At 45.3% G+C, this 15,253-nt stretch overlaps 1 protein-coding gene across 24 annotated transcripts in view; it reads right to left on the reverse strand.

The window, feature by feature from the left end:
* Positions 1-537: 537 nt before the first annotated feature.
* The window catches only part of TENM3 (teneurin transmembrane protein 3), a 2,512,213-nt gene continuing 2,497,497 nt past the window's right edge, over positions 538-15,253 (reverse strand). For all 24 annotated transcript variants that reach the window (XM_072763857.1, XM_072763858.1, XM_072763865.1 and 21 more), the window contains 4 exons: positions 14,864-15,160; positions 10,172-11,783; positions 7,096-7,226; positions 538-4,548 (listed from right to left, as the gene is read on the reverse strand). In XM_072763857.1, the coding sequence (XP_072619958.1) occupies positions 3,793-4,548; positions 7,096-7,226; positions 10,172-11,783; positions 14,864-15,160 (2,796 nt within the window). In that variant the 3' untranslated portion in view covers positions 538-3,792. The remainder of the gene's footprint in view (positions 4,549-7,095; positions 7,227-10,171; positions 11,784-14,863; positions 15,161-15,253) is intronic.

Here is a 15,253-nt window from a genome sequence, read left to right on the forward strand (position 1 = left end):
TTGTCACTACAAAGCAAGCTTGATGAAGCCCGCCTTTTCAGACTGAAATCAAAGCCCTGGCCTGCCAGCCTGGAATTGCTGAACTAAAGCATCCTCTCATCAGCCGGTCTGTATGTAGATTTAGACATCTCCAGGAGGCTGGGAGCCTATCAGGCCTAAACTGATTATTCTAATCAAGTGTTTTAATTAAGCACTTATTGCTAGGATCCCAGGAACGAGGCCTGTTTTCGAGCAGTAATGGGCAGTATTTTTTTTTTCTTCTTCTTTACGGTGATAATGTTTGGCTTTGTGGGGGTGTATTTAACGTTTTTCTAAAGTAGGCCATGGGAAGAGTCCCCTGTGAAGTGTACGCTGCTGAGCTGGCAGTCTGGCCGGTGGACGCAAATTTAAAAAAAAAAAAAAAAGGAAAAAAAAGATATTACCTACCAACTGGGTTGCAGATGAATCAGTACCCCCAACAAGGCATCTGTTTGCATCCTCTGCCCTAAAACACATGCTGGCTAGCCCCAGATTTAAAAAAATATATATAAACACACACACATTGGGTTGGCTTTTATTGGAATGCCTAGATGCAATCTATAGTCAAGTATGGAAAATTCAGGTCACATATAAAGTTAAGAAGGCAAATGAAAAGAACAATACAAATCAGACAAAATTTACATCTCAAAATATCATGAAAGCATTTTGACTGGCTTTGCCTAAAATACTTTGAATATCAATTTCTTTTTTTTCTGTAAGCTAATTCTTTCCATTATATAGTCCCCCACCCCCCCAACTCTTAGAAAAAGGTCTTTTGTTTACATACTCCCCAAGGTCACTATTTCTTGTAAAAGCATGTCCAGATCACAAGTCTTTTTAGAAAGAAATAGGCTCATTATACCTACTAACAAGACACTAATTGGGTTGATTTGACTTCATCTAAAATAAGCACCAAGAGATACTCCCAATCTGTTACTTATCGGTGCCAGTGTAGAGGACCAGTCCATGTTGAGAAGAGGGTAGGATTATGATTTCACTTCCGTCATGTGGTACAAGCTTTTCATGGTCAATACATCAGAAACATTTCTGAGAATTTAGACTCAGAGCCTATTTCAACCAAAAGTACTTACAGCATGCTAAATACAGTCCTGAAGAAATTCCATCGAACAGAACTGCAAACACCTAAGTTAACAGTTAAAAAATAAAATGTAAAACAGAGCCATGTTTATGTGGTTTGAAATCTCATAGTTTTCTAAATCGGGGCTTCATAATACTTGCCAAAGGATTTCCAGGATAAAAAATATTAATGCTAATCTGTGCTTTCATTCTAATAAAATATCAGCATTCATTAGAAGATTAATTACTTCGGTATGCTCTACCAAATACACAAAGACAGTAATAGCACTGATACTGTAAATTCAGTAGCTATTTTGAAACTTTCCCAGCCAATCTGTTTAATAAACACGCCTACTGTGCAATTTAGAGTATGTGATACATACAAAGCAGTTAGAAAATTATTTTCAATACATCACTTGAACCTTTATATTTACGACATGTTCACTTGCTATATTTTATCACCATTATACATAGAGGAAAACAGTGTGTACTATAGCTCAATGAACTGAGAAATATTTTCTAAAAATATTTTTGTGGCTGAATTTAGTGCTCACGAAAGAGATTTGCAAGAGCGGTTGGGCCGACACAGAAGTGCAGATGGCTGTGCTCGGTCCCGCTCACACGCGTGCAGGAGGGCACGGCTGTCAATTCACTTCCAGCTGGATCTGCCTCCACCACCCCCCCGGCTTCCCCGAGACGGAGCAGAGGCTGCCATTCAAACCAGCTCCCAGGACGGTTGGGTCGTGAGGGCTTACAGGAGCTTTTGTCTCCCTTTTGTGTCTCTCTTGGTGACCTGACGGTCCAAACCCAAGACTAGCAGAGTGACCCTGACCTTCTCCATCTGGCCCTCTCACCGCTGCTCGGTTTCTGCTATCTTTCCCAGGTCTTAAGACACATGTTTACAGTCACGACTACATCAGATCCTTTCCTTCTCACCAACGTTTCCCGGAGCATCTGATGTGGTCTCTTAGCTCCATCATGAGGTGGAGCTTCAAGGGATGGTGACAGTAAAAACGCTGTGGTTAGTTCTATCAACTCCCCTCAACTGTCAGGGACCGGAGAGGACCTCTCCGGCCCAGTTGTTATTTTATTTTATTTTCGTATCTTCTGCTACATTCCACCAGCCTTAGTTTTCTACTGTGCCTCTTAGTTGATAATGGTTGAGGACACTGGCCAGATGAAAAAGAGAAGAAAGAGGAGGGAGCAGTTCTCTGATTAGCCACCCACTTAGGATTGCACTGTCCTATCCATCTAGTGATAGAAAGTTGCACGTTTTTTTTTTTTCAACCTAATACAAAAATATCAACACTTCTGGACATTATAGGCATAAGTCGTTATATCTCTACAATATAATAATTTATACTGTACAGCTATAACAGATAACAAAAGGTGCAATCCTTTTTAAAAAAATCACACAGTTCACATGTTTTTATCATTTTATTTTTAAGTATAAACTTTTTAAACACTTTACATAAATTAACTCCTCTGAGACTAATATTTGATGTACAGTAAATTGTAATTCATATAAAAATCCATAAACAACTTGTCTCACATAATTTACAAAAAAATCAGGGTTTCCTTTGCTTATCAGTGACAAGGATTCTATTTGCCAGTTTGTTTTTTTTTTTTCCCCCAAGGCAAACCACGTTAGCATTGTAAAATCCATTATGAAATCCCCTCCGGCGCAGGAGTCACTTGTGCCAATGTCCTTTTACAAAGCAGCACAGGGGAAGCAGCTGGGTTGTCTATAAACAGGAATTTTGCCCCACATTTTAAAATTAACAGAGCTATAGATCACATCCTATGCAGAGAGACTACTTCTTGTAAGCAAAGGTCGACAATTAGGTAATATCTGGAGACACTGTATGCATTTTTACCTTAAATACAGTGCCTCGAAGGAACAGTGGGCCCAAGCGCAAAAACGTTTAGGCGCCTTTTGTTTTTTTTTCCTCCTTTCTTTCACTTATGGATTTTCCTTGTAATAGTTCCCGTCCAACTGAGTGCAGCGATATGCATATGTAAACATATTCTTTAAAGCCGATCACCTTTAAGGTCATTCAGGAAAAAAAAAAAAAAAGTTTTTTTTTTTTTTTGTGTGTGTTTTATTTAATTTGTATTTATTTCAATAGCAGTACCATTCTCCTGGAAGGCTCTTCTGTGTCGGAGAGTCCCATTCGGATTGTGCTACAGGAACATCCGAGCAAAGGTGTGTGGTTCAGGCTCAAGAGACACGCAGGCCTGCGGTACACCTGCTGTGGCCGCCGCTGCGTGTGCGCACTGGGTGGGAGGGGGCCCGCGGTGCACCTGCTGTGGCTGCCACTGCGCGTGCGCACTTAGTGGGAGGGGGCCCGCGGTGCACCTGCTGTGGCCGCCTCCCGCATGCGCACTGGGCGGAGGCGGGGGGGGGGGCGCGGTGCACCTGCTGTGGCTGCCACTACGCGTGTGCACTAGGCGGAGAGGCCTGTGGTGCACCTGCTGTGGCCACCGCCGCGCGTGCGCACTGGGCAGAGGGGCCCGCGGTGCACCTGCTGCGGCCGCCGCCGCGCGTGCGCACTGGGAGGAGGGGGCCGCGGTGCACCTGCTGTAGCCGCCGCCGCGCGTGCGCACTGGGCGGGGGTGGGGGTGGGCCGCGGTGCACCTGTGGGTCGGTCGGTCGGTCCGTGCGTCCGTGGCAGCCGGCCCCGCGTGGCGGGGGGGTTACCTCTTGCCGATCTCGCTTTGTCGGAGGAACTGGATGTTGTTGGCGCTGTCGGCCAGCTCGGGGTACTGCTCCACCGAGAGTACGTAGTACCCGTCGTAGCCCTGCACCTTGCCCGCGCTCAGCAGCTGCCGCTTCTCGCCCTCCGTCCAGAGGCGCGCGCCCTCCTCGCCGTCGCGCACGCGCTGCTGCTCGCGCGCCCAGGCCCGGGCGAGCGCGCGCTGCCGCGCCTGCTCCAGGATGCGCGCCTTCTCCTCGTCCAGAGTCATGCCGTAGCGCACGTGCAGCGCCAGCGCGCCGAACTGCATCTCCACGTCGGCGAACCTGCGCGTCCTGCCGTTGACCACCGTGGTGGACTGCGACACCGTCACGTTGATGCCGTTCTCCAGGGCCTTGCGGCCGCTCGTCAGCCGCAGCGTGCCCAGGTCGCTCTCGGGCGTGGTGGTCTTGATGAAGTAGTGCGTGTCCTTGCCCTCGATGGTGAAGTGCAGGTTCTCCAGGTAGAAGGCGCTGTTGAGCACGGCCGCCACCTTGATGCAGTCCTCGTTGGCGATGTTGAGCACGTTGGTCTGCACGCGGCCCCGGCTCACGGCCAGCATGACGCCCTTGCCGATCAGCGACTTGACGGTGGCGAACCACAGCCAGGAGGGCGCGCCGCCGCCCCGGCGCCGGCTCACCTGCACCTCCGCCATCCTGCCCAGGGACAGGAAGGCCTGGGCCTGCCTCGCCACCTGTTGCTGGACGCCGAAGATGGGCTGCAGGAGGGAACAGAGCGGGGGGGGGGCGGGGGGGTTAGAGACCAGCTGCAGCTCGGGGGCGCCCGGGTCGCCGGGGTCGAGCCCGGCTTCCTGGCGCGGGCCCAGGCCTCACGACAACCAAAACTAAATAAATAAAAAAAGAGGGTGGGGTGGGGGCCTTCTGCGGAGGCCCCCAGGCATTTATTACACCCTCATTGGGGGCAGCCCGGGTGGCCCAGCGGCTTAGCGCCGCCTGCAGCCCAGGGCGTGACCCTCGAGACTCGGGATAGAGTCCTGCATCGGGCTCCCTGCAGGGAGCCTGCTTCTCCCTCTGCCTGTGGCTCTGTCTCTGTCTCTGTCTCTCTCTGGGTCTCTCAATAAATAAATGAAATCTGAAAAAAAAAAAAAACAAAAAACGCTCAGCCAGTTCTTTAGGGATGAAGAGGCTTGTTAGACTCTGGGTACAGGAATGCACTCAAAGGTCCCCTCCCCTCAAGTAGGTCCAGATGAGTTTTGAAACCGAAAAAGAGGGGACTCCCATCGTGTATTATTATTTTTAAAAGATTTTATTTACTCATGAGAGACTCAGGCAGGGGGGAGAAGCAGGCTCCATGCAGGGAGCTCGATGTGGGACTCGTCCCAGGACCCCGGGTGCCCCCCCCCCCAACATGTATTCCTTAAGAGCCTTTTAGTTTCTGATGTGGGCAAAATATGGTTTTAGTTCTCTTTTAATTTCTAGATGCCCCATTCCCACGCCCATCCCACTCGGGGGTTCTCAGGGCCTCGGTCCCCATGGGAGCCCGAGGAGGAAGCAGCCAACACCAGCAAGGGTCTGGAAGGTTGCGGCGCCGGGACCACCGCGTCCCACATCACATGCTGGGAAACTCGTGTGCCCTGGTTTAGGGGCCTCCCTGTCCTGGAGGACACAGCTGGCAACCGAGTTTCGCCCGTGTGACTGCAGAAGTGGAGTGAACGGTGGGACAGGCTGGAGGGGAGTATTGATCACTGTAGGAAAACAAAGGCTTTTTTCGTAGACTTAGGGACAGTGGACCATCTACGCTGGCAAGTGTCTTACACTGGGGGCATCTGGGGCAGCCCTGGTGGCTCAGTGGGTTAGCACCTGCCTTCAGCCCAGGGCGTGATCCTGGAGACCCGGGATCGAGTCCTGCATCTCTGCCTGCCTCTCTCTCTCTCTCTCTCTCTCATGAATAAATAAAATCTTTAAAAAAAATTGGGGGCATCTGAACTCAGCCATTCCGTATGCCGCCAGATGTTTGGCCGGTGTTTCCCAAAAAACATCTGTTTCATCTGCGGCAGTGAAAGAAACATTTGTTTCTCTGTGCTTGGGGCAGCCTCGATGTCTCTGCCTGAGATTCTCCAAGCTGTCCTTATGCTGCGCCTCTCTTGACGGAGAGCTTGGACCGTATTTACGAGGCTGCCTAGGAAAAGAGCTGGCGAGTGCATTTGTACAGTAAGACTTAAGTGTTCCCAGACATGTTGGAAAGTCATACACGATTAGGACGTCCCTGTCCAAATGCATTAGGGAACTTTAGTGTGTCTGCATGGCACTTTATCAGCGTAGATATATCTGCAAATTAGAAATGTTAAAATGGCTCCCAGATCTGGGAAACTTGATGGGTTTTGCTTCTTCAATGTAAAGGTGACATCTTGAAGAAACTATTGTTTTATGTTAAGTATGAAACATGTACCAGAAAACAGAGGTGCTGGCACTGACTATCCTGTGTGTTAGCCATGATTGCCTTTTCTCTTTGTATTCACTGAAATTATAGGGAATTGCTCAAGGGGGGTAAATTAATCTTTCTAAGAAACTCTGCACTCTCTTCTTATCATTATGGGGTAACCCAATTTCTTGATCTTTAATTATTCTTGCTTTAAGCTAGAAATTCTAGTGTTTTGTTGTACATTCCTTTCTGATCTCTGAATGGTGGGAATTAAAAGGGCCATTTTCTGAAATGGCAGCTTTGACTTTGCAATTTTCCATTCTTTTATTTCTCAGACCAATTATAGGCCTCCTGAAATGTTATTTTCGGGAAAATTCTATAAACACCTAGTTGCAGATGGAGCTTTATCAGAGGACATTGTATTTTTATTTTCAATCTGTTCCCATGAAACACTGTTCATGTTTTAAAGAAGTTGAACTTTGTGGCATTGTTTGTGGGCTGCTAATTTGTAACAGGAATCCCCTGCCCTCCTGTTTATTGTATTTTTTTGCCTTAAGGTCCCAAGTGCTATAAATGTACTTTCATGGGGGTTCTCTGTAGAAATCTTGCACTCAAAAATGAGCTCCCTCATTTTATTACTTTCTGATAATGTCTTTTTATGTTTTTATTAGCATCACTAAAAACAGATTTAAGCCTGTTTAACAGGCCCCTGGTTTGCTGAGCAGAAATGTGATGTTTTTTCTACCCTGAAAGAGTAAAAAAAAAAAAAAAAATAATAACTGTCTTTAGTGCAGCTTTCACAAGGGCAGTTTGATTAAATGGGTAAATAAGACACAGAGAAGCCATCTATCACCTTTTCCTAGTTTTGCTTTTTGTTTCTTACCGGTACATCATCCCACTGCTGACTCTTCACAAGTTCGTAAGAAGGCTCGGTTAAATCAAATTTGGGAACAGGGAATCCAGGAATAGCATTGTGCAGATGGAAGCCAAATGTCACCAGCCAGCTGTTAACATCTAGGAGAAGAATGTTCAAAATGAAAGGTGTTAAGAGTCATTCCATGCTTTCATAAATTTAAATTCTTACCTTTAGAAAACCCCAAATTCACAAATAATAACCTGAAGAGGAGCACATGTTTGCCTTCATTCTACAATTGAGAACCCACTCTCTGTTTTCAGACTTGAAGCCTCTGGCCTCAATAATACAACTATAGCAAAGGCTGCAGAAAACACAGTCAGATAGATCCTCACCGAGACTGGATAAACTGTCACACATGGAAGTCGCATCCTGTGCTAGTGATAAGTGATACAAAAGAGTAATAACAATGCACGGCGGCATGAAAGAGCCACAGTTGAGGAAAACAAAGGGAATTGGTAGTAAAGACTGGTCTGAAATAGAAGTTGTGTGTTATTAGCTTTCAAAAGTGATTGCCCAAGGATATGCAGCTTCCACAACCCATTTTCTATTAATAAAAACCCTAAATTGAGAGAATTAAAATCAACAGTTGATTCTTAATCAAAGATGAATGCTGAAAGCTGGCAGAGCTGGCCAAGGGCACAGAAGTTCTGATTACCATCAGCTAGGACTTCAAAGGCTCGCTGTGCACAGGTGGAGACGGACTTTTGGGGGAGAGAACCTGGAAACCTTTAAAATGGTATTTTAAAATATTGCCATGTGACTCCAAAAGCCATTAAGCTTAGAATAAGGCTTTTATTCTATTCTGGAGGTTATAATGTTACAGAACTACTCAGCAGGCTTGCAGCTTTATGAGTACAGTTGGGTGTAGATTATTTTATATATTAAGCACATTGCTGGAAAATTTGAAATTGCATTTCACCTAATATATTTTATGCTGTTCCATCTCTCTTTTGATGTTTTTCAGAAAGTGCTGCTACGGCATTCCCTGCAGTCTATGTTGCTAGGAGAGGATGGATTCAGAAGCTGTGGGCTTTCCCGCCTTTCGGGCAGCCCCTGTCAACACCTCCTAAATAACCAGTGGTAAACTGCTTGTCAAAATGATGGAGAGCCGCTTGCTTCCTGTTTCCTTCTCAAGGGCACAAACTCTCACCTCATCACCAGGCTAGCAGGTCCTTTGTCCAGGCATCGTATGGCTACAGAACTAGTGGTATTTGCCCTCTTTTAACAGGAGGGATGGTGGTGGTGGTGGGGATGGTGGTAGAGAGAAATCTCAAGTTCACCATGTAGAATAGAGAGTGGTTGGTTTTTTTTAGGGTGTGTGTGCATGTGTATTAGAGTGTATATAAGATGACAGGTGGTCTTATGTTTTGGAGAAAATTCTCTTTAGCGTCAGGGACAAAGGTTCTCCTATGAACAATAGCTGTGTAACAGTAAAAAAAAAAAAAAAAAAAAAAAGAAAAGAAAGTCACAGGGTCTTAAGTACTGAAAAGTATTGCCAGAATATAGGACTGAGATGCCAGTGTCTGCTGAGAAACCTGAAGGAGAACACCATGAAGGTGTTGCTGAACAAAGATTGTGAAAGAAGAGAGTTTCAGCTGGTTCACGTGGAGGAGAGCTAGGACAAGCTTTTGGCAGTCTGGGAAAGCAGGAAGCAGATGTGAAATGAATAGGGGGCAGCGTTTTGAGAGGTGTACCAAGAACTGGGAAAACAGGCATCTCAGGAGGCCTCAAATATTGAGCAAGAGAAGAGACAGCCTGAAGAAGCATCATCTCACAAGCCAAAACAAAACGGAAAACCCCAAAACAAACCAAGAAAAAAAAAAAAAGAAAACAGGGAAAGACCCTTCTTCCAGGAAACAGAGATTGGTAGAGAGGTTAATTACGGTGGCATAACTCAGGAATGGAAGGTGGAAGCAGAAAGATTCAGAATCCATGCAGTGGAGGATGAGTGGAGAAGTCAGGAACTAAAGGAACTAGAGCAGTGCTTGCAAAGACCTTGTCACTCTCTTCCTGGTGGCTTTGTGGTGGCAGATGTGGGATGAGCTGTTTCAATTAGATCATGCACTAAACTCGGAAAGATCTTACTACCCCGTACTGACAGAAAAATTAGTGTGTCTATTAGTAGCGCTGCCACGCAGGAGCTGCACCAAATAGCACAAAGACAGTAGTGCAAACAGGACTAGGATCCACTGGCTAAGCAAGTGTTGGGAGAAACTGTTCCTTTATTGTCCTGATGGTGGTGGAGAGAGTTAAACATCCCAGGAACGAGATGGTGAATCGCCCTCTGCTGTGTTTCCCGATTCCTCCACTAGACCTTCACACATGTATAAAAGAAAAACCATCATTACGCATTTGTAAGGTAGCTACTAATTAAAGCAGAATTGCATGTATTTTATTTTATGCCATTAGGGAGGCATTATTCTCCTATTTCATTGTTAAGGGAACAGATATAAAAAAAATTATGTGACTTATCTATAAAGCCACACAACTTACAGGAGAGGGGTTGGGACTGGAACTCCAATTTGGGGACTCCCAAGTTCATCCTGTTTTCCACACTCCCTGCCCCCAATGTCACCTCCATTCCTTAAGTGACTGGTTTCCATGTCATTTCAGAAAATTGTTGCCTTGGGCATTGGAGACAGAAAAGGAAGTAACAAACTATGCCTCAGTTTCCCTTTCTGATTTCTCTATGGTTCCATAGAGGGAAAAAAACACATTTAAAAGGTTAGGCATTTGGGCAGCCCAGGTGGCTCAGCGGCTTAGTGCCACCTTCAGCCCAGGGCATGCTCCTGGAGACCCAGGATCGAGTCCCATGTCAGGCTCCCTGCATGGAGCCTGCTTCTCCCTCTGCCTGTGTCTCTGGCTCTCTCTCTCTCTGTGTCTCTCATGAACAAATAAGTAAAATCTTAAAAAAAAATAGAAGGTTAGGCATTTGATTTTGCAAGAGTAAAGTGTCAGGCTAAAGAAAGCAACTCCAGTTATTTTGTGTATTCATATAAGGATTAAAGTAATTCGGTACTTGGAAAGGAAAAAAACTGCTTACCTGTGATGTAATCTTTCACATCATGGATTTTGCTTGCAGGGTTGTTATTCCTAAACATATAGAGGTTAAAAGGAGCTGGGTCCTTCCCAATTCTTTTCCAGATTTCTATGTCAGGCGTTGTCCATCGTCCTGCCAAAATATCATAATCTCTTTCTCCAAAGTGGATTAATTTTGTGAGTGGGTCATATAAGCCACCATGAAATCCAATTACCAGTTGAAAGTCAATATTGGAGTCAAAATAGATTTCACCATATGCAGTATACTGAATCTGCTTTAGCATAAGCCCATTGCTACTGAAAACAGCCAATGGCGTCCCTGTGTTATCTGATGCAATGTAGAATTCATCCCCACTGCTGATTTCCATGGCAAAAAGATGTCCTTGGAGATCATAATAGAGAGAAGTAATTTCTGAACTGGAATGGTTGTAGACATGAGTAATCCTCGTGGGGTAAGTTAAGTCAGCATAAAAAAACTGCAGGTGCTGCCCCAGACTGGTTTTGCTAGATACGCGCCTCCCCAGGCCATCGTAACGATAGATGACCGTCCAGCCACTGCCTTTACTATAAACTCGAGTGAGAAGGCCCTTGGAGCTGTACTCAAAGATCTCTGTGCCTCTTTGACGCAGGAACCCATCTTCATCCAACCGATACTGAACATCCCCGAGGCGGGTGATCCTGTCTCGCAGGTCATAGCGAAGAGGTGTCAGGCGTGCGCTGTTACTTGGGTTCAGTAAGTGGAGGTTTCCATTCAGGTCGTAGTTGTAACGCCACATGATCTTTTCATTTAGATAAACTGTTTGGAGCTGTCCATCAACATCATATTCGTAAGCATATTTGGTAGTGTTGGCAAAGGGCCCTATTTTAATTTCTCTTTTGGTTACTCGACCCATGTTATCATATTGAATTGTAATCCAGTACATGAGGGACCTGAATATCTCATACTGAATTTCCTTGATGCGGCCATGAGCATCAAAGTGCTTTGTGTAAGTCATTACAGCTGTGGAAATGATCTGGTTAATGTCGTAATATATAACTCCAAATTTTCCAAACTGCTCAACTTTGCCAGAAATGTCATCAAACTGATAGAGATCAATGGGCAGTGGAGTTTCATTGATGACACCCTGCATGCTGGTCACTCGAAAGCTGTTGTCATAGCTATAGTCAAATCTCGCATTTACCATCCCATCTTCACTAAAGCGGAAAATCTGTCTGTCAATCAGGGGGCCAATTTGCCTGTATCTAATGGTGCAAATAAAACCATCACTCTGGAGGTTTACGGTCTTGAGGACTCCTGCCGTTTCATCATAGGTAAAACTGACTCTTGTGCTATCATATAAAATTTCTGAGAGCCTGGTCTGCCTTCTGTACTTGAATAAGACCCTCCGACTTGTACCCAAGAAGGCCGTTTGCAGAAGCAGCCCTTCCTCATTGTAGTCCGTGATGATCGAGGCGTTGCTTTCTGGGGGGTTGTAGATGTTGCGGTAGTAGCCAATGGACCGGATGGTCTGCATGGTGTGGCGAGCCACGCTGGGCATGGTGATGGCAGACAGCCGGTCCCACATGTCATATTCGAAGATGTACTGCCTCTGGCTGTGAAGCAGGAGAACCATGGACTGCAAAGAGAGAACATACTGTTATTCAATATTTGTGAACGGGGAAAGCAAAAGCAGATTCGGTGACCACCAATACACAAACATTTCGCTTGAGAAAATGATTTTCATTTTAATTGAGTTATCCTTGACCTTACATGTTGTTAACGATTCCCTGCCTAATTTGCTTGGATGCTTAATTGTGAGGGGTTCTGCAATTAGTGGCTCAAGATTCATAATGTGCCACTTGTCATGATTGTACCATTCTTTTTCTAGGCATTCACAGCCAAGCAGCAGATTGTCGATGGATTTGGATAAGTCACAATACAGTCACGAGCAAAGCTGCTTTAAAGACAATATTTCAAGGAGAAAGCAGCATATGGGAAATGCAATCCTATCCATAATTAGCAATTATTTAGTAAGGTGGCTTTTCCCCCTCATTTGATTGAAGAGCCACTCAAATCATGTTTTAATTTCCAGTGCATTTGGGGGAGGAGCAAAACGTTCAAAATATTACTTTATGAAGAAGAGACATAAAATTAGTCAAAAATGGATAATGTGTATATAAAGCATCAACGTCAACAAACATTGCTAAATCACACGGTGAACGTGAACGAGAGCCATAAAAAGGCGCTTGATAGGAATATGGATCCAGATACATTTTTTTGTTTGTTTGTTTGCAAATTCTTACCTGTCAGTAAATGGGATGACAATAAAACCTACATTCTGAAATTTCCTTTCGTAAGTACCAAATCTCATTTGTGTCTCAGCTGCTGTTTAAGAATGGTTTCTGGGCTACCTTCTACTTTGGTGCTAAATTACAAATATATACCTTGAAACGAGCTCTGCTTATTTTGCAAGTAACTGCAGAGAGACACAAGGCAATCATTTATTAGGCCAGCAGGAGAGAAGCCCAACCCTGAGGCTCAACAGTGAACGAACTGTAAAGCTCAATGGTAATACAGAGCATGGGCAACTGAGTCCCTCCTTTGAGGAAGCTTCCCCAAACCCTGTTAGACCAAATGCAACGATGGCAGATCCGGGAGGATGCATGTGTTAGGAACCCTCCCAGGACTTCTGCTTTGCTTTTCCCACAGAAACACATAATCCCTTGTCCAAGGCTTGTTCCCTTTCTCTTCATTGTCCACCATCTTTGAAAGCAGTTTGCGTGACAGGCTTCTGTAGAGTTTCCTCTGTAGGTGTATCTAGGGGCAGCCTTTTGTCTGTTGGCTGTAGAGTAGACATCTTGAGAATTGTTCCTAATAGTTAAAACTGTGCCAAGGAAGGCTTGGATTACCGCTGAGTTCATAGGAGTTAGGTAGTTGTGTAGTCATTTAAAATCACATCCGATGGTGGTTAGTAAAATATCACTTGTGCTGCTATAAGTACTGGCTTAGTGTGCCTATCCTAGCACTAGGAAATGGTCTGGGTGGATTTTAGGGATTTGGGAGAGATGATCCCCACTGATACATGAATGTGATCTCAGTTACTGCTGGTGTCTTTTAGTGACAGTGGCTCTTATCAATACTCTTTGTCCCCTTTTAAACATTTTTTCCCATGACCTTACGATCACTACTATCAATTTTTAGGGTCTGGGTATTTCTGTTACACTTCTCTGTAATGTACTTGATTTAAATTGGGAAAAGTGCTCTAGGATGAAGTAGGGATCCACTCCGCTGTCTTGTGGTTTGTTAAGCTGGCAGGTGAAGTGTTTTTCCAGGAATGAGAACACACTCTCCCAGGAAGGTTATGTGTATAGAGGGGCTTACTCTGGGGTCTCTCAACAAATCACTGGTTGGGTAACTGTCCAGGGTGATGATTAGCGTGGAGGGAAACTGTCATCTCATGGGCTAGTCCACTGTCTCAATGGTGAATCTCTTTGAAGGAGAGCAGATAAGCAGTTTGCAAGAGAAAAGACTGGCAAGCAGGGTCCTGGCTGGAAGCATTCCAGAGCTGGGAGGCATCCATGGTGAGCTCTGAACCTGACACTGGTTCTCCGGAAGGGTGGTCCATGTCTAGCCTGTCTAGAAGTAGACGAGATGACTCCCGGGCAGTGGGGTCAGACTTAGACTGAGGAGTTGGACAGAGCACCTCTAGTGGAAAGCAAGACCGTGGGAGGGGAGCACAACAACAGTGCAGACTTGGGTTTGGGATGACGGGCTCCCCTGCCTAATAATGCACGTAAGGCTGGAGACAACAGCTGTAGAGTTGAGTTTGTGACTTAGGCTGGTGCGTGCCTGGTGGTGGCATGCCCTGAGGTGTGACAACCACTGTAACTCAAAACAGAGCCACTTCTTAGTGCTAACATTTGTCTCAAAGGCAAACAAAACATTTCACGAATATGCTCTTTGGTGGATTCTGTTTTCTAAGAAGGGAATTGCAGGGCAGTGGCCCATTCCGTATCCTTTTTCTTTTGCTTTCATCCCCCTGGACCACAGCCACTGCCCCAAATCTTTGAGTGTGACTTAGCACTTTGCACATGGGCAACTTTAAGTCTTTTTTGGGTCTCGTGCCAAGTGCTTAAGGACGGGGGAAAGCCTAAGCGAGCATGCTTACACCTTTTATATGCAGAAGAAAGGAGAGATGCCTTCGAGTACCTGAAATGTGACTTTCTTAAGAAAAAAATAGCCTCTTTTGGTTAATAATGTATAAATAGGATCTATGTGCTTTTTATGGTTACGTTGAAGCTCTGCCAGCAACAACACAAAAGTGACAGCTTCAACTGTACTAACGTAAGGCTCTTTCTTAAATGAAAGAGCCAGCACGGAGATTATTTACAAATGACTTACACGCTCAAGGTCTAATTTGTGGATGTTGTCGATGTATAGACTTGGCAGGTGGACAGTGTTCTTGCTTGTTTGTTTGCGGCATAAATCACTCAAAAGGGTCTTAGGTAGTAGAACTTAACTAAGGGAAAACTACTCTTACTAATGCAGAAATTCATCACTGCTGTTACGATGTGACTTCCATATTGATACTTAGAATAATAAATGGAGCTCTTTCACAGGACCCCGTTTTTTCTCCCCCCACCGCAGGGCTCTGGGCGACTGCTAAAAAATCCGAATCATCGCTTCCCTCCTCTGACTCTTACTGTGCAGGCATACCTTTTCTAGGTAGGTGTAGCTCCACGTTTTACCGTCAGCAAAGACCCGAGACACGATCCTCCCTTGGCCATCATAATCGACTTTCTCGCTAGTGGTTCCCCGTTGGACGCTGGCAATCTGACCGGTGGACGAATAGGTGACATTGACTGCCATCAGCTTGCTGCTCGGCAGCCAGAGAGTCGGGTGCCCTGACGTGTCGTAGGCGATCCTCAGCAGAAATTTACGGTGGTCGTCATAGATCTTTTCTGTCTTTGTTGTTCGATCAAAGTCAACCGAAAGGAGGTTTCTGCCATTAACCTGTTACAACACAAACAGGATGATAACATAAATCATGCTATTCCAACGCTAGTCCCTTATTACTCTTCAGAGTCCCCACTATTGTTTAAACAC

This window comes from Vulpes vulpes, chromosome 7 (genome assembly GCF_048418805.1).
Source record: "Vulpes vulpes isolate BD-2025 chromosome 7, VulVul3, whole genome shotgun sequence".
Classification (NCBI taxonomy): Eukaryota; Metazoa; Chordata; class Mammalia; order Carnivora; family Canidae; genus Vulpes; species Vulpes vulpes.